The 26377-nt window shown below is 38.6% G+C and overlaps 2 protein-coding genes across 2 annotated transcripts in view; both read left to right on the top strand.

Annotated features, from left to right (window-relative positions):
* LOC134817924 (protein SET-like) overlaps window positions 1-26377 on the top strand; it is a 101717-nt gene that overhangs the window by 34096 nt on the left and 41244 nt on the right. The gene's annotated exons all lie outside the window — the stretch shown is intronic.
* Window positions 1241-3458, top strand: LOC134818257 (delta-like protein C). Its single transcript, XM_063827746.1, has 2 exons — window positions 1241-1334; window positions 1509-3458. The coding sequence occupies exons 1-2, from the start codon at window positions 1299-1301 to the stop codon at window positions 2922-2924; spliced, it is 1452 nt and encodes a 483-aa protein (XP_063683816.1). The 5' UTR covers window positions 1241-1298; the 3' UTR covers window positions 2925-3458.

Genomic DNA, 26377 nt, shown 5'->3' with positions numbered 1-26377 from the left:
ATTTTGAGGTTTACCTGTAATTCTATTGTAAATGAAAACTTTAAATGAAATCGTGTTCAAAATCTATCTTCTTTTTCAGTTTATGACTTAGAACCTTGTAACTTGGCAACAGTGTTCTTCAAGGTATTTTGAGTTTTTGTTATGTAACGATTTATGATATCTTGCTCCAAAGCTGAGATATGAGGTTAACCATGAGTGCGGGTAACAAAATTTAAAATGGTTAACCTCATAAAAAGAGTTAGGAGCAAAATTACAACAATCGTTACATAACAAACTTTTAAATTTATGTCAGGAACATAAGTTCCAAATTTGAGGTGAAATGGATAAAAACTCTAGGAGAAGATAGATTTTGAAGTCAAAAATTCGAGGTTTTCAGGAGAGGCAAAAAACTGTTTTTTATGTTATGTGATTTTTGAGTATTTTGCCTTTATTTGTATATTTTTCAAAGTTTAACTGCTGAAATAACACAAAAACAATAAAAACAAAGCTTATCGTAGTTTTCAGTTGTAATGGCATCAATATTTCTGCCCTCCATTATCGATTTATCAAAAATATGAGGTTAAATGAGAATTGGTTAACCTCATTTATTAAAAAAAGTAAAATAGCTACAGACAAATGAGTGGTGGCAAAGTATCCACCACAAAAATATATATTGATTCAAAGCATAATGTTTTTTTGCATTTTTTGAAGCCTCGACCCCCCCCCCCTGTGGCCTTAAGCTAGATAGGTACAAATTCTTGAAGCACCTGCCTAAAATCTGACACCTATGCCCGGTAAATCAAAAAGCACGTTAATTAGGTTATATATTAATTAGGACATATTATTTCCCTTCTTGATTTTTCTTTCCTTATTAAAATCTTAGTCGAAAGCAAAAGTGTGAAATTATAAACAATGATATAAGCGTCTAGTAATTTCTTTGGTACTGTGGTGAAATAGTTTAATAGCGAATTGGTGAAATATCAAATAGTGTAATACTAGTAGTGAAATAGTGTGATACTAATATAATAGTGTAATAATGGTGTAATGATAGCCTGTTTTTTGTACCAGCACTCCACCTGGAGACAAAATCACATAATAAATGTTTCGATTAGAAGTGAGATGATGCATATGTCATAACAGTACAGGTAAACTTGATACGATAAAAGCTCGTTGAGTAAAGAACTCACGAAACTTGATATGTAAAACCCAGAAATCAGAATTGCGCCGTTAAATGTATATAAAGTAGGAATATGATGTTGCATTGTTAAGATACAAGGCGACATTCGTTAACTTTTGTGTGGACTGATACGTTTTTTTAAATGGGGCTGTTACTTTTAGTATTTATACTTCTGCTGGTAAGTTTTGATTGAATATAAAGTTTAATTAACTTATAAGAGTCATGAATATCAGTTTTATTTACTCGCTCAAAGTAAACCCGAATGTTTCCACAGTTCACAAATCACAAGCCTTTCCTTATTATCACAAGCATTTCCTTATTACGCTTTACTGAAATCAACTCTTTTGTGCAGGACCAGATTTACAGCAGTGGAGTTGGTCAGATTAAATTCATCAAGTATGTGGACTACTCTGATTGTGGTGAACCATGTGATTTTTACTTTAAACCACTAATAATCCGAGATGAAGACGGCAACACTCTCAAAAACATACCGAAGACTGCTAGTACAAGTAACACGAAGACAGTTAATTTAACATTGGTGGAAGAGCTGAAAAACCCTATTGAGATCACTGTTCCAACAAACAAAACGGTGAACATTTTTACCTCAGTTTGGGATAAAGACGGAGGTGCATACGGTGCTGATGATTGGATAAGAAATATTACCAACTTTAAGATTCCTCTCGAAACATGGTCGGTTAATCAAGACTGGGAACAAGCAATTCAGACCAAAAGGAACCAGGGAATGCAATTTACGGTCAGCTACAGATTGTTAAGTTGTACTGTTAATTTCACCGGAGTAGGATGCAATTTCTGTGTGAATGACCAATACACTGACCAGTGTAACGCGTACTGTAAACAGGACCTTAACTATTACACGTGTGATCCGACAACAGGAGGGAAGATCTGCGTAGCAGGCAAAAAGGGAGACAACTGTGATGAGTGTGAAAACGGAAAGATTGGAGAGAACTGTGACCAATGTAAAAGTAACTTTGCAGGAGATGATTGTGACACATGTGCTGAAGGGTTCTACCCTAAAGGAACATGTGGTGTGTATTGTATTCCAGACGGAGAGAATTACACTTGCAATGATGAAGGAGAGAAGCAGTGTCGTGGTAATAGAGATGGTGAGGAATGTGATGAATGTAAACCTAACTTTTACAAAGAGGACTGCTCGATCATCTGCAAAGAAAATGAGTTCTACAATTGTACTGAAGATGGAGAGAAGGTCTGTCACAACTCCACTGCCAAATTGGAGGACAACTGTGGGCGCCCAGATGAAGAAGAGAAAAAAGACAAAGAAGATGAAGAGATCGGAGCATCTAATAACACTTTACTTATTGGGATAACAGGAGGAGGTGGACTGCTTCTCTTCCTCGTGATACTTGTGATAACACTGTTAATCAGAAGACAAAGAAGACAAAAGGAGGAGAAACCCAACATTGGAGATGGAAATGTTGTTAACCCAGACAACGACCCTGGTGCTTTATACTCAACAATAAACAAACCACAACTCTACCCCACAGTCAACAAACAGCGATTGTCAGCGGAGGAACAAGACGTGTACTCTCGTCTGGACAGACCAGGGGAATGTAACAAACCTCAACAACCCTCCAGCGAGCCCGCTCAAGATGGGGAGATGTATGCTGATGTAGCGTTTGTGAAGAACAGAGGGAAAGATGATGTGGTGATTTTTAGGAATCCTTGTGCTGAAAGGGTCGGGGAGAATGGGGAAGATGCTACTTACATTACAGTAACTGAACTGAATTGAGTCTGTAATAAAGTTTAGGACACACTTAATGCAAAAGATAAAAGCTTATCTATTAGAATTTAGACGTGTTAGTGATATGACAGGTGATGCCACATTCTTCATCATAGTCAGTCCTATTTGCATTCGATACAGGCTACAGCTTATGATAATTTTTCCATAAAAATTTGATTATTTGTTTTAATGCAAATTATTTTTTGTTAAATTAAAAATATGTTAGATTGTGTTTCATATCATATTATCTTAACTCAGAAGAAACAATTTTGTTTTTATTTTGAGGATTACCGCATTTGATTATTTAACTTAAGTTCAATTTTTGTTTAATCATTGCTTTTAAGCTCTTTAGCTGATAAACCGACTCTAACGTCTTGATAACAACAATTACGTACTCCTTTTCTATTACGTTTAAAGCTAAAAAAGGTTTTATCGCTGTTAGGGTTACATATTATAGTACAAAAAGTGCTCCGCCAGTTATTGAATATTGAGATTTATTGGTAGTAATATTATATAGAATTAACCTTTTTCACCTATTTGTTGAGACATACTTTTTTCAATTATATTTGATTTATTTAGATAGTCTCAGTGAGACAAACTTCTCACCTTTATTACGTTATTGTTGAAGTTTAGTGAGGCACACTTCTCACTAGACATATAATATGTTAGCTAGACACGCTCAACTTGCTACGATTTGATATCGTAGAGTAAAACCGAATTAATTTAGACCGAATTAATACATAAAATACTGTATTATCATCAGCTTGGAGTAGCAGTTAGCACTTGCCATGAAAGTAACCACAGAAAAGTAACTCTTAGAACAAAATATAGCTATATAATAGGGTATTGAGCTGTGTGGAGGATCGATCTAGCGACCTACAAAGTCGATCCGGGGAAGCCATAGAAAATGTAGATGATTTCATCTACTTAGGCTCCTGGATTGAGAGCACAGATAGGGAGATAAGGGTTAGAAAGGGAAAAGCGTGGGGTGCCCTACATAGACTGAAGGATATCTGGAAATCCAAACTCTCAAAGAGCCTAAAGATTAGATTGTTCATAGCGGCTTGTGAATCAGTACTGCTCTACGGATCAGAAACCTGGACACTGACAAAGGCTCAAGAGAAAAGTTTGGACGGGACATACACAAAGATGTTGCGTATGGTGCTGGGTATCTCATGGAAGGACAAGGTCAGCAATATAACTTTGTATGGTAGCCTCCCAAGGCTGTCAAACAAGTTACGAAGCAGGAGATTAAAAATGGCGGGACACTGCATCCGACATCCTGAGCTACTTGCCAGTGATTTAGTCTTATGGGAACCTACGCACGGTAGAGCACAGCAAGGCCGACCAAGACAAAGCTACTTGTCTATGTTACTGAAGGAAGTTGGGACAAACTCTAAAGAGGAACTGCGAACCCTGATGCGGGACAGGGATATATGGAGGGGGTTTTCTGGCGTAGATCGGACTTAGCTCCGACATAGTAGTAGTGGATTAGGCAGTAATTCCTGTGAAGATAACTACTACAGATGCAGAGTTAATACGGAACAGAGTTAATACTGTAAACCTGTGTCAACACGTGATGTGGGTAATCAGGAGAGATCTAGTCTTTAATCTCTCTTCAGTAACCAATGCTCAATCTTAATCTCAAGTCAAATAATCGTTTAAGTAAAATATTTGTCCCTTCGTCAAATCGAAGAAGAAGGAAGTCTTTTGTTACATCAGAGTGAAATCATGTCACCTACCCACTGGGTAGTACCCAGTACCCAGTGAAACAGCATTAAATCCTGTATCTAGTCAGTCCCGAGTTATTACTTATTACACCCAAACTTAGATCAGCTACTCAACGTTAAAAATCACCATCCTCCAGCAACTATGTATAGTAGTATAAATACATTTTTTTAAAGTAGTATCGCACATTTTATCATATGACTTTCAAATTTTGCCCCAGGATAGTCGCATCGGTTGTATATATTTTGATTTTGAACGCTCATAAAAGTTTGGTTAAATGAAGATATTTCTGGTTTCTATTCTGCTACTCTTATCGGTAAGCACTTCTCGTAGTGAGCGAGCTTCTGATAATCTTGAGCTAATCCCTTTAAACTCTGTCCTCGAGTAGTAGATAACACGTAGTAGATAACATGATAAATCAGTATGACTATGAGATTATCTCCGAAATCGCCACGTTTGTACCATCTGTCGACCATAAAACGAAAACACATCGTTTATCTAGACCCATTTAATGATAGGTGCATGATTAAAACAGCACATTCCACAGGAGCACATACACTGCAGTGGGAAGGGGGAGATACAGTTGTTTACGTACCAAGATTCAACCAACTGCGGAGACGTATGTGATTTTTACTTCAAGAACTTTGTGATCCAGGACGAAGAAGGTAATGAATTTCTCAACCTAACAAAAACGAACTTCACCGGTAACAACGATACTGTCTATTTCTCTAACCTGGAGCAGCTTGATGAAGCTATTCCAGTAAACATCAACACTGATAGGAGTATAACTATATCATTTGAAGTATGGGATAAAGACGGCTCGGGTATAGGTAATGCTGATGATTATGAAAGAACAATGTCGGGTTTGGTGGTACCATTTTCAGGCAATAGATCAGGTAGAACCTGGTCGTGGAAATCCTTTGTAAGTTACACTAACGCTGAGGGTGACGACAAACAAGCAACTCTTAAGATAAAATATAGGGTATTGAGCTGTGATAACCACTTCACTGGATTAGGCTGTAACTCCTGCGTAGCTAACTACTACGGAGAAGACTGTGATGAGTGTCAAAACAGAAACAAAGAAGGAGTTAATTGTGAAAAGTGCATCGACAACCATTTTGGAGAGACTTGCTCAAAATTCTGCCAGGAGACTACTAATACTAGTTATACATGTGATGGATCAGGAAACAAAGACTGTAAAGAGCATTACTTCCCTCCACAGATATGTGACACACACTGTAAACCGGTTACAGGAAACTACACTTGTGACCAGACAACAGGAGAGAGGATCTGTGTGGAGGGCAAGAAGGGAGAAGACTGTGATGAGTGCCAGAATATCAACAAAGAAGGAAGAAATTGTGAAAATTGCATCGAAAACCATTTTGGAGAGAATTGCTCTGTGCACTGTAATGAAGCACAGGGAAACTACACTTGTGATTCGGACAATGGAGAGAGGATCTGTGTGGAGGGAAACAAATGCAAAGAAGGTTAGAATGCTATCTTTAGAAAAACAAATATCAGCGGCCAAATATCAGCGGCCAAATATCAGCTGCCATTAATTGTAATTGGCTGTTATTTTTATCTCTTCATACTTTTATGTACAACACTGATAACCAACGAATTTAGCTTCCCGTTACTTTTTTTTAAGATTTCCTGTTATATAATGCTCCACCACGACCGTTGTTGAAGTAAATAGTGTTATCGACTTATTTACCAATATTAATGATGAATATTTTACGTCAAGATATTCATCCATTCTGTTTTCAATTCAATAGGCGATATTCTGGAAAAGTATTGGATATTTCTGCTTTAACTGTGGTACAGTCATAATTTTCGATGGCGTAGTGATAAAAACTATAGTTATTTTCAGGCAAAGCAGCGCAACACAATATAGGAGTTTGGATATCGTCAGGGGTGGTAGCGGTTTTCTTCATAACATTAATAATGGTTGGATTGTATATCCTACACTTACGTAGAAAGCTCAAAAATGTCGAGGCCAGCAATGTGGTAATAATAACGCTATAAATACTGCAGTTCCCAACCTTGCTGAAACAATCCCTTCGACTGAACACAACTACGGCAATGTTGTTCTCCGAGTTACCTCACCCACCAATGGTCATCTCTACAATAATGTCGTGCTACAAACTGAACCTGCTCTAGACGAATCAGCATACGATTACGTACGAATCGAGGATGTGGTGAGGCACAACATTAGATGAACCAAGATTTGGCAGAGTTGTGAGTCGTAATTATTCCTATGAACTGATTAAGGAATCTGACTGTTGTCAAATTCTAAACTTAAAGTATTATATTTTTATTATTGGTTTGAGTTATTGTTTGCTACAAACTTAACGAACTAAGGAACTTGGCGTGCTAAATATTTCAGTTGTTTTTCAATGTATGTTATTAATTAGTGTTTTGATCTTATTTTCAAAATGTATGTTATGATTATCAGGTAACTTTTTCATAATACGAGTGAATTTGTTAACATATAAGACTATCCCATGTTCAGTACTCATTTGATAATTCCGTTTATAAATCGGATAACTGACACGTTTTTGTATGTTTTATCTAATGCATGTTATTACTATTGACAATAGATTAGGAGTGGTTTGTACAGTGATTCAAAAATTATTGATTAAATTCTCCAGCGTATTATTTTTTACAGTTGAAATTAATTTAATATCGGCGACAGAACTACAAAAACAGTGTCAGAACTAGGACCCTAAATTGTGACTTATGAAATCCCTATGATTGGAAGGTGATTCCAATAGGTTCTAACTCTTGAACTCTTGAGGAGAGACGTTCATAAAATTATTAGTCGCATAGAATCAGCATATCGAGGATGTGGTGAGGATGTGGTGAGGCACAACATGAACCAAGATTTGGCAGAGTTGTCAGTCGAAATTATTCCACTATTACTATCGACAATAGATTAGAAGTGGTTTGTATAGTGATTACAAAATTATTGATTAAATTCTCCAGCGTATTATTTTGTACAGCGCATTAGTTTAGATATTTTATCTAAATTTTGTGAATATATCGGCGTCAGAACTACAAAAACTGTGTCAGAACAGGGACACTAAATTGTGACTTATGAGGCTCCGACCACCATAGCTAATATAAACAGCCCCTCTCTCCTCCCCAATCCCCACTCCCCGTTCATACCCACTATCATACTTGTGGGTGGTCAAAAGAAATATGCGAGTTTGCAAAGATGATACGATAAATACTGTTTGAGTAGACGACGAGCCATCTTCCGCGTGAGAATAAGAAACCTGCTATTCCGTTACAAGGAATTATAGAAATGGGAATTTGAAAGTTTAGTTTTTAGTATTAAGCTACGATATTCGTTAACATTTGCGTCGACTGTCACTTTTGTAATGGAGCTATCAGGCCTGACTGAGGTATTTGTTTTTGTTTAAGTAGCTTGAGCTCTACTAAACATAAGGAAATATAAATTATTTATTCTAATACTCAGGATGGAATGGAGTGACGCCCCCCGCTAGCAGAATGGCAGTTGTAACATACGTGCTCGCTAGAAGTCTACCTTTGCTCACCTTACTTCTCCTTATGCCGATGTCTTCGACTCTGAACATTTCAAGTTGGAACCTCAATGGTATTAAAGGTAACATTCTTAGGAGAGAACATTTAGTAAGTGACGCTAAACGTTATCATTTTGATGTAGTGTGTCTCCAAGAGACAAAATGCCGAGACTTCGAGGAAACAATTATTGACGGTCACAAACTTGTAACTCTAGCCCAATCAGACAATTGGTATCATTATGGTCTCGGTTTTCTAATCTGCCCAGCCCTTGTACCTTCTATTGTTGCATGGAGATCACTTAGTAACAGAGTGGCTTTCATTGATATAAGACTCACAGAACACAACGGATCTCATCGTATGATCAGGATCGTTAACGTGTACGGACCAACCAAGAAGATTGTCGATGATGACATCAGTAGGGTCACAGGTAACTCCCCATTGTTACAATCATATTTCAATGATCTGAAAACTGCTATCAATATCCCAGCTCGATTCGATTTGTTTGTTGCTGGAGATTTTAACGCCCGCCTTGGGAGATGCAGTAGGAAAGAGTATGATGCTGGCCTTAATAATCATATTGGTCAGTTCGGTAATGGTCTGAGAAACAGGAACGGTGAGTTCCTACTGGACTTTATTGTTGATAATGGTCTGTTTGCGTGCAATACTGCGTTCCAACACAGAGCGAAGCATATTACCACCTGGAAGGCTAGATGTGTTCCCAAGGGTAGACCCAAGGGTTCAAAAGACACTGTGAACTATTTTAAACAAATTGATTATATTTTATGTCGTACTAACTTTAAAGTCTGTTTAACAGACTCCCGCTCTTTTTGCGGTGATTTTGTGAAATCTGACCATAAACCTGTGGTCGCACGTTTTAAACTTGGTTGTGAATACATTGTACATAAGCGGCCCAGGTCTGACAAAATAAGGTTTGATGTCAATCGCCTTAATGATTCTGATATTAAGTCTAAATTTTTTGATTCCTTTAAAAGTAATATTGATTGTAGAGTTTTAACTAATAATGCTATTTCTGAAAATTCTGATATATTTGGTATATTGAGTAAATGTGCCGTCCAGGTGGTTGGTAAAGTGCCCCCGGGGAAGCCTCATCAGTACAGCGACGATCCAACTGTCGTTAAACTTTCAGCAGAGAGAAAGTCCCTTCAGCAAGAATGTAGCCTCACAGGGATAAGCGACAGGAGTGACCTCAGAAAAAGAATCAACCATCTCAAACGTACCATCAAAAAGAGGTTGAAATCCATCAATGAGGCCGCAGCTAACGCCCTAGTAGATGTCATCAACAACACCGACAGCTGCAGAAGCATGTTTGAAGCGAATAGAACTTTGGCCCAGAGTAGGATGAAGAAAGACGGAGTGACTGTCCACGATGCAGACGGGAACACCTTAGGTTCTGACTCATTAAAAGCAGAAGCTATTAAAGAATACTTTAATAATGAGTTCAATGACAAAGATGAACCCCACCTCCCAGCATTCATAGACCCTCCTGGAAGCCTCCTCTGTCCCATAACACCTGAAGAAGTTGGCCGTGCTGTTATGAAGCTGAAATCCGGTAGAGCGTGTGGCCCTGACGGTATACCTAATGAGCTAATGAAAGCTGCTGGATATCCCCTCCACTGTGAGTTGGCTAGGATCTACAATCTCTCCTTTGAGACCAACACATACATCCCAGCTATTGGAGAAGGTATCCTGACACCCCTTCAGAAGCCAGGAAAACCCCGAGGTCCGATAAAGTCTATCCGGCCCCTCACATTGCTAAATGGAACTAGAAAAGTCCTATCCCTCGTAGCCTTGAACAGAATCAATTACCACGTTGATATGTACACTGGACCTTGGCAGGCGGCATACAAGCAGGGTCGCAGTTGTGCTGACCTGGTATGGTCTCAGAGAATGTTGACATCAGTGGTTACCAGGCGCGAGTTTGAGTATAGTAAAATCAACATTGACATGACCGCTGCGTTTAATACTATCCGCAGACAGACCATCATTAACCTCCTCATTGATGCAGGATGCTCTAGAGACGACATTCGCCTAGTTCAGTACCTCCTCTCAAATACAAAGCTCAAGGTGACGGTCAACAGATCTGAGTCTGGTGAATTTGTGATTAATATTGGCGCTTACCAGGGAGACAGTCTGGCAGGTAAAGTGTTTACATTGACCCTTGCCGGTGCCCTGAATCACATCAGAGCCGTGATCAGTGTCACGATTCCTAGACCGAACCCCCCAGTCTCTGATAGAGGCCTCCCGTTAGAGTCCGCCTATGCTGATGATGCTGAGCTTCTGAGTGAAGATGGTCAGAGCCTGGTGAAGATACTAGAGATTGCCAGTGATATACTAAAGGATTGGAGTCTCTTTGTTAACGAATCAAAGACGGTGTTTACAAGAGTGTATTTGGCAGATACAGATGCTTTAGATGCCCATGGCAATAAAATTAGAGGAGATGAAGAGTGGCGAGAGTCAGTGCTATTAGGATCAAAGCTCTGTTCAGAAAGAGATATTGTCAACAGACGCAACAAAGCCAATGTTGCCTTCTACACCTACAAGAAAGTCTGGTTGAATAGTTCTGTTCAGATCAGTGAGAGTAGAAAGCTGAAGCTGTACGAAGCTCTTGTCACTTCAGTGTTGTTGTATAACTGTAGCAGCTGGGCTGCTCCTGAAACCGTAATGGCATCTGTCGACGTTCTTCAAAGGAAGCATCTGAGACAGATAATCAACACCTATTGGCCTACGGTTATCAGTAACGAGAATTTATATAAGAGATGTAATGTCAGACCCCTTACTGAAAGGATCAAGAAAGCAAGATGGAAGATGCTTGGGCACGTTCTCAGAAGCGGTGATGACACTCCCGCCTTCTTATCTTTCAGATTTGCATGTTTAGGATGTTTTGACTACAAAGGAAGGAGGGGCAGACCTCGTTCAAATTTATTTGATTTATTATTAAAAGACATTATGACAAAACAAATTATTGTGATTGTAAATAAAAGATTTAGTTTAAGTAATTTCAACGATTTAGTGTACAAAGCTCATGATAGACGTCTATGGAGAAGCTATGGGTGAGTCGAGACTACTCGGCCACTCGATTTTATGATTTAATTTATATTATCTTGTGTTTGCTGTATATAGTTGATTAATAAATAATACTCGGGGCCCTTCTCTATTTACAAGTCGGACATATGGTAACAAATTGTCAGTTTTAAGTTTCACAACTTTCTGCTTTTGACTTAAGTCGTGCACTTCGATACGATAAAATAATGTTAGATAAGACCAAAATTAGAGTTTATCCTTAAGTGAACATAAAACTTCTAACGAATGACGAACAAAATATTAGGATAATCAAGTTTCTTTTCACAACAATGTACAACTATCCAAGTTTTACGAAATTAGGCCCGAATACTATTGAATCTAAGTATCTAAAGCAAAACGTCTGAAGGTGAAAAGTGCTCCCAGCTCAGCATCATATTATCTGGATAGAACCAAATTCTTAAGTTTCACCCCTTGACAAAGAGAAACCTGATAGCATATGAATGACACTCGAATCTACCGCTAACAACTGACGTATGCACAACAGCGAGCAACTGAATTATCTTATCCCTTTTGTAACTCTGGCGTTTTCTCAGTTGTAGGTTGATTCATGGATACTAGTTGAAGTATTGATGCTTTGTTGTGCGGATGCTGGTGCTATTTATGGTTTTACAGTTCCTACTTATGGTATGTTATTCGACTATTTTCTCGAATTTTATCTTAAATGAAAATCTACAGATTTACACAGATTTCCTTAAAAGCACAACATTATCATGATATTATAACTGATTAAATAGTATCTTTCTTTTTTTTTAATCGATAAAACAGATTATTCATAAATAATATTCTTTAAATTCTTCACTTTCATACCAGGAGGAACTGTACTCTAGAGGGATTGGTGAAATCGAGTTTATGAGATATGAGGACAAATCTGCCTGTGGTGAAAAGTGTGACTTTTACTTCAAACCACTGAAGATTCAAGACGGTAACGGAAATGATCTGTGGAGCATAGTAAGAACTGACGCTACCGATGACACAGCTAATGTTGATTTGACTACGGTCAGTCAGCTCAGCAGTCCAATTCAGATCAATATTCCTACAAATAAGACAGTTAAAATTGTTACCACGGTGTGGGATTATGACTGGGGTAGTGGTGATGATAAGATAAGAGAAATAACAGATTTCATGGTTCCATTTAGCACTGTATCAGTTGGTGATAATTGGAAACAGGCAATAACAACCAGCTCAAACCCAGTTATGAAATTTACTGTCAAATATAAACTTACACAGTGTGATGGTAATTATACCAGACTAGGATGCAACTTTTGTGAAACGAACTATTTTACCGAACTGTGTAACAAGTATTGTAAACCTGTGCTTGGAAACTACACTTGTGATAGTACAACTGGAGATAAAATATGTGTGAATAATAAAGCTGGACTGAACTGTGATCAATGTAAAATAGGTTTTGTTGGAGCAAACTGTGATTCATGTGCCCTAAACTACTATCCTAATGGAACATGTAATGTTCTATGTGTGCCTGTAGTAGGACAGTACAATTGCACTGATCAAGGAACAAAAGTGTGTCTAGGACACTGGAATGGTACTGAATGTGATTCATGCATTACTCATTATTACGGAATTTCCTGTGATGTTTTCTGTGAACCAGAAACAGGAAAGTTCAATTGCAGCAACCAAGGAGATAAAGTGTGCTTTGCAAACTGGAAAGGTACTGACTGTGATTCTTGTGCCCTAAACTACTATCCTAATGGAACATGTGATGTTCTGTGTAAGCCTGTAGTAGGACAGTACAATTGCACTGATCAAGGAACCAAAGTGTGTCTAGGACACTGGGATGGTACTGATTGTGATTCATGTATTACTCATTATTATGGACCTACTTGTTCCGATTTCTGCAACGAAACTGCCAAATACAGATGTGATGATTCAGGACAAAAAGACTGCAAAGACAACTACTATCCACAGCAACAATGTGATGTGTTCTGTGAGCCAGTTTCAAGACAGTATAACTGCAGCGACCAAGGAGATAAAGTGTGTCTAGGAAACTGGAATGGTGCTGACTGTAATTCATGTATCAATCATTATTATGGATCAGATTGTTCCAAGTTATGCAACGAAACTGAGCAATACACGTGTGATGGATCAGGAGACAAAGTTTGCAAGGACAACTTCTATCCGAAACAACAATGTGATAAATCATGTGTTTCTGTAACAGGAAAGTACAATTGCAGTGACAAAGGAGATAAAGTTTGTCTAGGACACTGGAATGGTACTGAATGTGATTCATGCTCTCTCAATTACTTCGGACCAGATTGTTCCAAGTTCTGTAATGAGACAGCAAACAACACATGTGATGATTCAGGAGATAAAAAATGCAAGGACAACTTTTACCCAAATCAGCAGTGTGATACGTTCTGTAATCCAAAAACCGGTTTCTACACCTGCAATTCTACGACTGGTGAGAAAATATGTGGGAACAGAACAACTGGAAAACAATGTGACCAGTGTGCAGTGAATTACTATCCGCAAGGAAAATGTGGTGTGTTCTGTCAGCCAGAAACTGGGAAATTCAATTGCAGCGACCAAGGAGATAAAGTTTGCTTTTCAAACTGGAATGGTACTGAATGTGATTCATGTGCCCTAGATTACTTTGGAACAGATTGTTCAAAGTTCTGTAACAAAACATCAGTGGGCTATACATGCAATAAAACTGGAGACAGAGACTGCAGGGAAGACTACTATCCAGCACAGCAGTGCGATAAGTTTTGTCTTGCTGAACCTAGTAACTACTCGTGTGACAACGCTACAGGAGAGAAGATCTGCTATGGTAAAAAGGCTGGAGATAATTGTGAGCACTGTATTGATAATTATTACCCAGAGGGAGAATGCAAAATGCTCTGTGAGCCCGAGGAGGGTAATTACACTTGCAGTGATGATGGAGAGAAGCTATGTGTTAAAAACAGAGCTAGTCCAGACTGCACATCTTGCATAGAAAACTATTATGGGAGAACATGCGCAAAGTTCTGTAAGGAAACCACGAATTTCAACTGCTCTGAAGATGGTAACAAGATATGTTTAAACTCCAAAGCACTAGCGGATAAAAACTGTGTAGCTCCTGATGATGGTGGACATAAAGAAAAGGTAAAAGACGCTGACAGAACTGCAATTATTGGAGGGGCTGGTGGAGGGGTCGCACTGGTCATTCTCCTGGTACTTTTGGGGATTTTAGTGGCAGCCAGGAGGAGACAAAAGAATGGCAAAGGAGAATGTTCAAATGATCATATTGAGCTGGTTGAAAATCCTTGTGCTCTATACTCAACTATTAATAAATCGCCGGTCTATGCAACAGTAGATAAACGGCCTCTTTCACCAGCAGCGACAGATGAGCAAGATGTTTATGATCGACTGGACAGATCTCGTAAATCTCTTAAAGCCAAACCACAGACCACCATGATACCGAGTGAATATAATACGGAGGAGGAGGAAGAGGAGGAGGAAGAGGAAGAAAGGTATGCAGACGCCTCTATGGTAACAGTCGCCAAAAATCAGTTAAATTTTCCCGGAGTGAATGAACAAGATGTTTATGCAAAGTTAGACAGAGGAGAAAAATCGAATAAATCCCAAAGAGAGCGACAAGATCGTGAAGAAGAAGAAAGGTACGCAGATCATGTGATTTCTGTATCAACGGATGAACCAGATATATACGCAAAGTTGGACAGAACAGCAAAAGAGGATAATACCCAAGCAGAGAGAGAAGCTTTTGAGGAAGAAGATAGGTATGCGGAACATTTCCCAGCAACAGACGAAGAAAATGTCTATTCCCGACTAGACAGGACCACCAAGCCTCACAATATCCATGACAACCAGTCCGAGGAAGATGAAACCTATGCTGATATCACCATCACAACAGCAAATCATCAACCCGCAGATGAAGACCAAAATGTCTATGCTCAATTGAACAAAAGAAATTCCAGAAACTCGACAGCTGCTCCAGTGGAAGATGGTGAGATGTATGCTGATGTGGCGTTTGTGAAGAGCAGAGGGAAAGATGAACACGTGATGTTTAGTAATCCTGGTGCTGAAGATGAGTGTGGGGAAGAAGCTACTTACATTACAGTTACTGAATTAGTTTGATTTGAGGAGTGTTTAATTAAGTGGGTTTAAGTGCGTCGATGTTAAGTTATTCGTGGCATATTGTTATTCATATTTTCATCATATAACGAGTAATTTGGAAGTTATTGGATTTTTAAATCATGAATTTTTTTTCTATTTACTATTGATCATTGTCATTTTTACTATAATAAAATTCAAGCATTGGGCATTCAAATTATTATTTTGTACGAGTTCGAGTGTAGAATGAGAATAAAATTCATTTTGATGTTGATTTTCACTACAAATTTCAGATTATGATTAGACTAGATGATTTGTTTCAATGTACTCAAATATTCACAGAATTACAAAGTGTGACATATTAAAATGTCAGAAATTATGAAAAGTACGGAGACGTAATTGAAAACGTTAATGGCAGAGTGAACCATCGATAATACTAATAGTACTAAATTGGTCAATACAAATGATCAAAAAGTTGTCATCTTATTTCGTGTAGTTTAGCAAAGGATTTAAAAACTGCAATATGCACAATTTAACATCATCTCATCATAACATTCAGTCTGGAAATGCAGACAAAACTCATCAGTATTTGTTTACTAATACTTTGATAGCCAAATATTAAAGCTACACTTCATAGAATTAACAAGTAATTTGAGAGTGAAATGCTTGTGTTGAGTACTGAGTTGTGTCTCCGTAGTAAGTTGAATTCTACCACGTCAATAAGTTGAAACAGTACCACGTCAATACCTCAATATGTTTAAGGAGTAGATCGAGCAGTTAAGAGGAAGTTCAAACTCCGACCAGGGTCAAGTTAATACTCACATCGTGTATACTCACTACTCAGTAATACATCCTTTTTTACATCGTGCTGGCAAATATTGTTTACCTCTTTCCACATTTGTAATGCCATTGAAGACTTGTATTTTTTGATGTACTCATTATGCCCCGACAGTTTGGTGGTAGCAGCAGGCAGATAGATGAGAGCACTAGTATTCTTGGTAACAGGACAACTTCTTTTGGTAAGATTATTTAAGCCAGATTAGAATTTTATATATTTCCTACTTTTACTGTTTCTTTTGGACTCGTTTACGCGTATTCGTTTGGTCACATGAAACGTGAAAACGTAAGGGCAGCGTGGAGTATGCAGACTCATTGGTAGCTCATTGGTTGGAAAAAATTGCTTTCAGCTAATATTGATTAATGATTGCATCTCAACTATGGTTTCTGTACAAATAGTAGGTACGAATACTGAATAGAATTTTCATCATTTAATTCTATTGCAATTCGAAACTCACTCACAGGCTGGGTTTTACTGCAGTGGACAAGGTCAAGTGCAATTTCTGACTTACACAGATTCAAAATCCTGCGATGGATGGTTTGAAGGTGGGTGTGACTTCTACTTTAAACCTATTGAATTCCACGATACGGACGGTAATATAACCTATACAATTGCTCGAACTGAGGACACAGCGAACAGTGCAACAGTTCATTTCAGCACAGTGGATGGCTTGAGAGATCCGATTGATTTAATGATTCCTACAAATAATGATATAATTTTTTCTATATCTGTGTATGATGAAGATATACATCCAAACAAAGATGATTTCATAAGAACAATGAGTGATTTGACGCTACCATTTTCCAATGTTACGAAACGTTCCAGTTGGATCGAAGAGACTTACACAACAAAAACCGCAACTCTCATTATCCAATATAAACTGATAAGCTGTGATCAGCACTTTACTGGGCGAGGTTGCAATTCTTGTGAGACAAACTATTACGGAAAGGATTGTTCCAATTTTTGCTCCCAAAATGAAAACTACACATGCGATGAATCAGGATACAAAGACTGTAGGGACCACTACTACCCAGACGAGAAATGTGACAATTACTGTGAACCTGTCCCAGGTAACTACACTTGTGACCAAACTACAGGAGAGAAGATCTGCTATGGTAAGAAGGCTGGAGAAGACTGCGAAGACTGTGTTGAGAATAACTTCCCAGAAGGAGAATGCAATGTGTTCTGCTCGCCAGAAGTGGGGAAATACGACTGCAAACCGTCCGGAGAAAGGAATTGCCAGGGAAATTGGGATGGTTCTTATTGTGAAAGTTGTAAGATTAACTACTACAAAGTGGATTGTTTTAAGTTCTGTAATGAAACTTCAACAAGCTATACATGTGATGGATCAGGAGACAAGGAGTGCAGGGACCACTTCTACCCACAAGAGATATGTGACACATACTGTAAACCAGTGGAAGGAAACTACTCGTGTGACACAAGTACAGGAGAGAAGATCTGCTATAGTAAGAAGGCTGGAGATAATTGTGAGCACTGTATTGGTAATTATTACCCAGAGGGAGAATGCAATGTGGTCTGTGAGCCCGAGGAGGGAAACTACACTTGCAGTGATGATGGAGTAAAGCAGTGTGTTGGGAACAGAACTGGATCAAATTGTGAGCAATGCCTCACTCACCACTTTGGGAAAAATTGCTCCAAGTTGTGTAACGACACTTCAGCTAACTTCACTTGCGATACATTAGGAGACAAGGAGTGCTGGAACCACTTCTACCCACAAGAGATATGTGACAATTACTGTGAACCAGAACCAGGTAACTACACTTGTGACACAAGTACAGGAGAGAAAATATGCGACGAGCGAAAATCAGGAGACGCTTGCGATGAGTGTAAAAACAAAAAGATAGGACAGAGTTGTGATCAATGCAAGAGTAACTTTGATGGATACGACTGTGCTGTATGTGCCACACATTATTACCCAGAAGGTAAGTGTAATGTGCACTGTGGACCAGTTCCTGGAAACTACCAGTGTAATCAAACCACAGGAGCGAGGATATGCCAAGAAGGAAAGACTGGAGGTGACTGTGATCAATGCAAATCCATTAACTGCTCTACTCACAAGGATGAAAAAACAGACGATTCAAAAACCAAGAAAAATATGAATATCGCCATAATCGCTGGAGCAACAGCTGGTGCAGGACTACTCTTTTTATTTTTCTGCATAATCGGGCTCTTCTTATTGAAACATTGCAAACAAAGTAAAGGCAATGCACGAGAAAATGTGGAAGATGTGACGGATGAATATGTTGATGCTGGCGGGGAATATGAAACTCATCTTGGGGGCAATGAGATCTGCTTTAATGGTGAAGAGGTTGTCTACTCAACACTAAATAACCTTAATGTTAATGCAACTGAGAATACCGAAGACGCAGGATATGCTGATGACACTGTAATTCTACTTGAACCGCTCCACGCTGCCTGCTCAAACCACGATGAAGAGGAACAGTCAGCAGAAAAGGGAGTCCAAATCCAAGTTCATGAAGACGCTCAAACGTATGATCTTTACTCATCAATCAACGGACAATCAAACTCAAAGGGCGTTCAATCCAACTATACCGACGAAGAAGAAGAGGAAATCTATTCTCACCTCAGCCATCTTGAAGATCACTCCAAAAATGACAAAAGAAGCTCATTTGGATTATTTGGTACCAATCGTGACTTCAAAATGAAGATCACTAATGTGGGCAAGGAGTATGCAGACACGCTCTTATTGAATACTAATACAATAACACAACTGACTGAGGAACCATCTGAGGATAATCAGCGTGTTTATTCAACCATAAACAAAGAGCTCCTCCCAGTTAACCAAGAAATGAATGTTGAAGATACAGGTGTGTACAATACAATTAGCAAATACCCCACTCAGTTGGCTGAAGGAAATGCACCCGGTATTCATCCACATCTTGATACTGGTGAGAAGAATCAAAGCACTCCGACAAAGATAAATCAATCTGCTTCTCATCTGATTAATAAGATCTGCTTTAATGGTGAAGAGGTTGCCTATTCAACACTCAATAACCTTAATGTTAATGCAACTGAGAATACTGTAGAGCCGGAATATGCTGATGTCTTCATAGAGCCAATAGAAGCTTACTCAAATCACGATCAATTGGAACAGTCAGCACTTTCCAATAGACTCCAAATCGGGCATCATGAAGAAACTGCAGTGTATAATCTTAACGCAACAATCAACGAAGAATCCTCATACTCGACAGACAGCCAATCCGAGTTTCCAGAAAAGGAGAAAGAGGAAGTTTATTCTCACCTCAGCCATCTTCAAAATGACTCAGGAAACGAAGAGGAAAAGACATACGGAACATCTGGCAACAATCGTGACTTCAAAATGAAGATCACTGATGTGGGCAAGGAGTATGCAGACACGCTCTTATTGAATACTAATACAATAACACAACTGACTGAGGAACCATCTGAGGATGATCAGCTTGTTTATTCAACCATAAACAAGAACAAAGAGCTCCTCCCAGTTAACCAAGAAATGAATGTTGAAGATACAGGTGTGTACAATACAATTAGCAAATACACCACTCAGTTGGCTGAAAACACGTCCGGTGTTTATGCTCGACTAGACCGGCCAGGAGGATCAAATCAACATATCTCCACCACTAAAGGGGATATGCTTTATCAGGATGTTATTTCACTTCAAACATCGGTGCCGACATTAGATAAGTGAACAATCATTATATTTACATATTATGTACAACTAGAAACTTGGGAATTGAACGTTTAAAGTAGTGGACCATCCTGATATAATTCACTGTGAACACTCAACATTGAAGTAATTATTTTAATACTATTGGTATAAAGGTAATCGTAATCCAAACGGTAAAACTTCAAATATTACCATGTTTAGACCTGGTATTTGTTTAATCTTGCATAAATTGGCTTTGTTTTTTATACTGATGATTATGTATCTATTGCTCTTGTAAGAACTAATTACTTGGCTATCTTATATTTATGGAAGGTCATTAAAAGTTAAGAGGATTATGAATACCTTCCGTACCGCGGAATTTGTTTGAACTAGAACATGTTTGTTAATTTTAACATTGGTTTACTTTTCAATAAGAGTAAAAAGTATTGAGGCAAAAAGCTCCGGATGACAGACTTTTAATTTTAAACCACGGTCATGACCGCAGACGCACCCGACTGCGGTGAATTGGCACAATGTATGAGTTTGTAGCCACACAGCTTCAGTAGTTTCTGGGGCTGCATTTCTGGAAATCTTTAAGTTTATTTTTATGTACGACTGTAACCATAATTGAAATTCAGTAAAACCCTATTTACCGTGTCCTGTCTACCAACAAATCTGTTCGACTAAGTCCGACAGTACTTACATATTTGAGAATTCTCAATCCCGCAATGCTCTAGGATCCAGTCTTCAGATATTTCATCAAGGTATTTGCATTCCATCCTGGATACTGGAGACATTAATTTTGCAGATGGTTAAAAACTTCGAATAAATTTTCAATCTGGCATTTGATTACCCCTTTTGATAAATAATTAAACAGTAATTTATTAGAATGCATGATACAAAATGTGACTAATGATAAGGTATGCATAATTTAATTTCTTTAATATGATCAATTGTTTTTGAATAGTTAGATCAATTAGCTTGAACTTTCAATTGGAATTTACTACTTTATTATCTTGATGCAACTACCTTGATTCAACTACCTACATGTCACAGAAGTTATTTTAGTAGAGAAAATAAGAGGTGAAAGCATGGTAAATTTGAATGCGACCAGTTATAAATTATTGTGTCCTAAAACCCCATTGCCCGGATCTCCCGAACTACCCAAATTTCATGTTCCCTAAGATTAAAGTAAGAAACATGTTTTATCATCAAAACTTCCAACAAGTATTTATAATTTATTAAATTGTTAATTATAAGCATCACGAACTAATTTTTAGTCCGAAGTTAGAATTTTCGGTTGATGAAAGACAGAAGAATGGACTTGAATCGTGATCATCATGATCAGGACATAACAACATGATGTTTGAATAAAATTTCTTGGTAGAACAGCTACAGCTTTTCAAATAGAGTCTTATATAACTTCATTGTTTCTCTTCTTACAAGCTACTGGTAGTGGATCCGAATCCTCAAGCATCTCTAACACATTTGAGGGCTGTTGGTGGTTATCTAAGGGCGCTGAACTGTTCGAGTGTTCGAAACATTAATAAGAATATCGACTAAAAATTTAAACAAATTCACAAATAAATGAAGAGTTGAAGGTATTTTATAAGCGTTCAAATAGTCAGATTTCGCCTCAAGATCCTTGATTCCTGGGAGCAGGTTAACTGTCCAACCAAGGAAGTCCCTCTTAATCCTACTCCTACAGAAGGCTGCCCCTTTCGACTAAACTTAGTCAACAGCCAAAACTTAAACCCATTCATTCGAAAACAGTACATAATTGGGTTCAACATAGCATTCAACACAGTGAAATGAAGTCTGCTTAAAATCCATGCATATCCAGCTACATACAAGTTTAACACAGCATCAGAAGGACTAGTTCCCTCAACGCCGTCATAGTAGTTGTTCAAACCGACAATGTCTTTGAGAACCACGACGAAAAAAGGAAGGTTACACAGGAGAAAAATCGTGGTGAAAATAGCAACTGTGACTGAAGCTTTCCTCTTTTCTTTGACTTTGTTTGCCCTTTTGGCTACCTTTAATTTGTCGTTTTTGTCGTGCATTTGCAATAACTGCATGCCTGTATCAGCCTTTGCACCTGAGGCTGTTAAATGATTAGAGTCAATACCCCATCGCCTTGGAGGAGGGGCATCTCCTGCACGTTTCCAACATTTTCCACCAGGGAGAAATAGATTTACAGTTTTTCTCCTGATTTGAGAGATAATAGAATCAGATTCATTGCCATTGCTGATCTTTTTTTTTTTTTTTTTTTTTTTTAAAGAGAGGCTGGGCCTGGTTGGCCCACGAGAGGATAGCATATGGATGCTTTGCCTACCTCTGGGGTATGGCAGTCCTGTGGGAGGATGCCAGCGGAATCAAGATGTGTAATCACGGATGATGGTAAGTGTTGTGGGGTGTGTTATAGATAAACGGTTAGGTGGTGGTTGAGTGTGGAAGAGAGGGGTGAAACAAGACGGCGTTAAAGTAGTCGCTATGTTACACCTGTCTGGTCCAACTCCTCTGGCACCACTAAGCGTTTAGTGTGGTTTGTAAAGTTGACAATGGTGGAGATGTGTTGGTTGTCGAATATGTCATTGACAGAGAGGTAGTAGTCCCGGAAATATTGACCTCTTATTTGGGCAATAGCCGGGCACTGTCCGAGAAAGTGTGAGACAGTCTCCTCTCCGTCGCCGCATTTAGGACAAGCACTTGTGTCTGATTTGTGAATGGTGTGTAGGTGTTTGTTGAGGCCACAATGTCCCGTGATGAGGTGCACTGCAGTTCTGTAATTTTGTCTGTTGTTACTGAGTGTAGTGTTGAGATTTTTGATGATGTTGATGTTTTTATGTCCAAGTGTCAGTTTAGTGTGTCTGGGACCATTAGTAATCCATGATTCTTGATTAAGTTTTGTGACTTTGTCGTTGATCAGGCGTTTGATGTAAGATTGTGGAATTGGGCAATTCAAAGTGGATTCACTGGTTGTGCCATTTTTGGCCAGCTCGTCTGCTTTTTCATTACCCCACAATCCGATGTGTGCTGCTATCCATCTGATCTCTAAGGTGTTAGTGGATCCGAGTGTATTGAGGGTGTCGTAGCAGTCTCTAGTAGTTCTACTCCTCGTTGAAGGTGAGGATATAGCTTGAATAGAGGAGAGACTGTCTGACCATATGATGATATGTGTGTTTGTGTAAGTTGATAGATATTTACAAGCTTCGATGATGGCAGTGAGTTCTGTTTGATAAACGGTGCAATAATCAGGAAGCTTGAATGATCTTTCATCTAGTGTAGTGTTGTTGTTGTCTGTGGTGATAATATAACCAGCCCCGCTACCTGAGTCTGTGCGTGACCCGTCTGTGTAGCAGGTGATGGTTTCACTGGGGATGTTGTCGATGGTGTTTTGGAGTGAGCCTCTATATTCAATGTTGTCAGCTCCAGGAGTGGTGACCGTGAAGCGTCGTTCAAGCATCATGGTTGGTATAGATAGGTCTCTCTCTGCTTTGGGTGGTATGTTGAGGTCTACCATGAATTGTTTGTTGATAGTGGTGTGAGTTGTGATGGTACCTTTTCTGGGGGCGATAGTTTCGAGGGTTAGGCTTCCATATGCTTGAAGCCTGGCTGTGCCCTTTGCTGCTTCACCTCTCAGGAAAAGTATGATATCTGGAGTGTTAGTGAGGTGGTTCAGTGCGATGAAGGGAGTACTAGGCATGGCACCAGACATCATTCTCAATGCCAATGCCTGAACTCGTTTGAACTTCCTCGCGTTGGTGTCTGTTTGGGTTGCCCTAATCCATATACTACAGCAGTATGATAGAATAGGTCTGATGACAGCGGTGTACATCCATTTGCATGTTTTAGGGCTCATACCCCAAGTGGGGCCGACAGCTCTTCTACATTGCATAAGGGATGCCGTAGCTTTTTTGGTGGTATTGGTGATATGTTCATTGAAATTGAGCTTGCTGTCGAGGGTCATTGCTGATCTTATAAACAGTTATGATAAAACTGATGAACGTTAAGATGGGTGGAACTCCTGATTCGACAATGAACGCCACATATTTTATCATCATTCCTGTCCTAGTTCCGTTCTCCCCAAACCAATCGTAACAATAAGCAACATCTGAACTATACTGGCTGATCAAGTTTAAGGAGGGTGTAACAGCGACCACCAGATTCTTCACCATAAGATACGCAGTGTAGATGACAATGGAGACAAGAACCCACTGTTTCTGAATACTGTGAAACGGAAAGGCGATCAGGATACACCTGGTGATACTGAGAAGCAGGACGAGGTACATGGAGATTATCTGCACGTATCTGAACACTATGTTCCATATCGTACAGAACGTTTTGTTGTTGAAGAGAACTGGTTTCCGTTCTGCAAAGAGGCTGACTGCTGCAGGGAAACTGGAGAGGCTGGTTGCGATGTCAACAACACAGATCATGGTGTAAAGTCTCGGTGCTAACCCTTTTTTATTGTTGCTCTGGAAGTAAGTGCAAGCCGCTGAGTTGCCTAGGACACCGAGGATACTGAAGATGATGAGGAGGATGGATAGGACTTTGTCGCAGATGATCCAGTGTACTGGTCCTGGTAACATGTCTACGTGATCGTTGTAGTGTCCGATGGAGAGGTTCATCTGAAGAGGGATAGTCACTAATAGTATGATTTACAGTAGTTACTTAAGGAGAATGAGATCTACAATATCGTTTAGTAGCAGTTAATAAAGGAAGGATAAGATCTACAGTATCAAAAGTGATCTTTTGTCCGCCGTTTAATAACGAATCAACGTTAGGCTAAGAGTCAAAACAAACTTAATTTTCTGACGCCTAAATTCTAAAGCAAGTCATCAGTCATTTGTATAAGGACTTAGGATATCCACAACTGAAGCATGCTCATAATCAAGGAAAAGGGAGTCTAATAATCTAGTTATTATGTTCGTAGACTGTCAGACCAGAGATATCCTAATCGCGGTGGTGCACGTCTCTGAGTCAGACTGTCAGCTGCAACACGTTTTTTGGGAAAGTCATGAACGGAATACCGTGCCAAATTGAGTGCAATTGATCAAAGAAGAACATAGAATCGCGCAATTTAAAAAAACATCCGCTGGAAAAATGATGTTACCAAATATCAGATTATTTCATGTCTTCAAAGTGAAATTTATCTTTTTTAACCGAAACAATGTTTAAAACAAGAAAATGTTATCTCAAAATCTGAAATACTTGAAACAGGAGACTGAGTTTTTTAGCAAACCAAAAATCAGTGCGTGTAAATAAGACAAAGCTGATAATATGTTGCAAAATTTTAAAATTCAATTATATCAACGAACCAAAAGACTTAAAGAGCCGGATAATGTGGACAATAGACTTTTAGATTGCCCTAATTATATAATATCTTTTGTTAAAATGTTTGCGTTGCAAACCAGACAATTAAGTGAACTTAAGACTGCGTGGCTTGGACTACCTTAGTACCTTAGATTAATATTTGTCAATATTTCCAACAAAGTAAGCACTTTCTAATGAGCAGCACTACATACAAAAATTGAATGCAGTTGCGTCGTAAAAAGTTGGCACTTGGCATGTATATCTTACTATATATAAAGCGAGACGATATATATATATATGTGTATATATCCGTGCCATTTTACTGACACCACGGCATCAACTTTAACGCGACTTTCCGCAAAAACCGTAAAAGATATACAACTGAAACTTTTTTGACTGGGTCAAATGCTTTAATGGCCTTCGAATCAGCGTGAAAAAATAAAAAATTGGCCAAGGAATAATAATTTTAGTGCGCAAAATTTGGACTCTCAAGTGGTGTCAAAAACGCGAATTAAATAGGTAATAATTATTTTAGTCTCTCGAGTCTTGACACCACTTTAGGGTAAGACGGGTTCCTGCTAGTTATGTTAAATCTGTAGTTTTATTATTAAAGTTGTTGTTTTATTTAGATCAAAGATGTAAGTCCATAATCAAGTCAAAGAAAATTTAAACAATACGACTATTTTTAAAAGGAATGTGATCATCTAGACAAAAGCTAAAGGTATTAAAAAAACCATGAAATAAAGGAAACTTTTTCAGGAAAAGTCAATCTACTTGCTTTAATTCAACTTTTAACGTAGAGCTAAACGCTTTATTGTCTAAAGAACAAACACAGCAGAAAGTTCAAACAAACGGTCAATCAATCACAATACTTGACTTATCAAATGATGGAGTAGTTCGCTGTTCATTAGTCTCATGATTGAAATACTGATAGTTGGATAATATCCGGTTGGAATACTTGACAGTTGACAGTAATAGAAGCAGCATTGTCATGTACCAGACATCTACTGATATTGGGACACCGAGACCACAGAATTAATATTCATGTTTTATGCATGTCTGCGTGTCTAATAGGTGATGTCTATTGGTTTACCAGCTTTATAATTATTACTTGTTTGATTGTGGACCATAGCAAAAGGAAGGTACACCAGTCCAAAGAGGTTCACTAGTGTAATACGGAGATAGTGTGAGGAACTT

The sequence above is a fragment of the Bolinopsis microptera genome, chromosome 7 (assembly GCF_026151205.1).
Source record: "Bolinopsis microptera isolate Bmic1 chromosome 7, MBARI_Bmic_1.0, whole genome shotgun sequence".
Classification (NCBI taxonomy): Eukaryota; Metazoa; Ctenophora; class Tentaculata; order Lobata; family Bolinopsidae; genus Bolinopsis; species Bolinopsis microptera.
The sequence above is the reverse complement of the archived record's forward strand: the minus strand, read 5'-3'. Positions and strand labels throughout refer to the sequence as shown.

Coding starts and splice junctions, on each gene's coding strand:
- LOC134818257 (XM_063827746.1), top strand. CDS start 1,299: ATGGGGCTGTTACTTTTAGTATTTATACTTCTGCTG. Junction 1,335..1,508: donor TAGTATTTATACTTCTGCTG/GTAAGTTTTGAT, acceptor TCTTTTGTGCAG/GACCAGATTTACAGCAGTGG.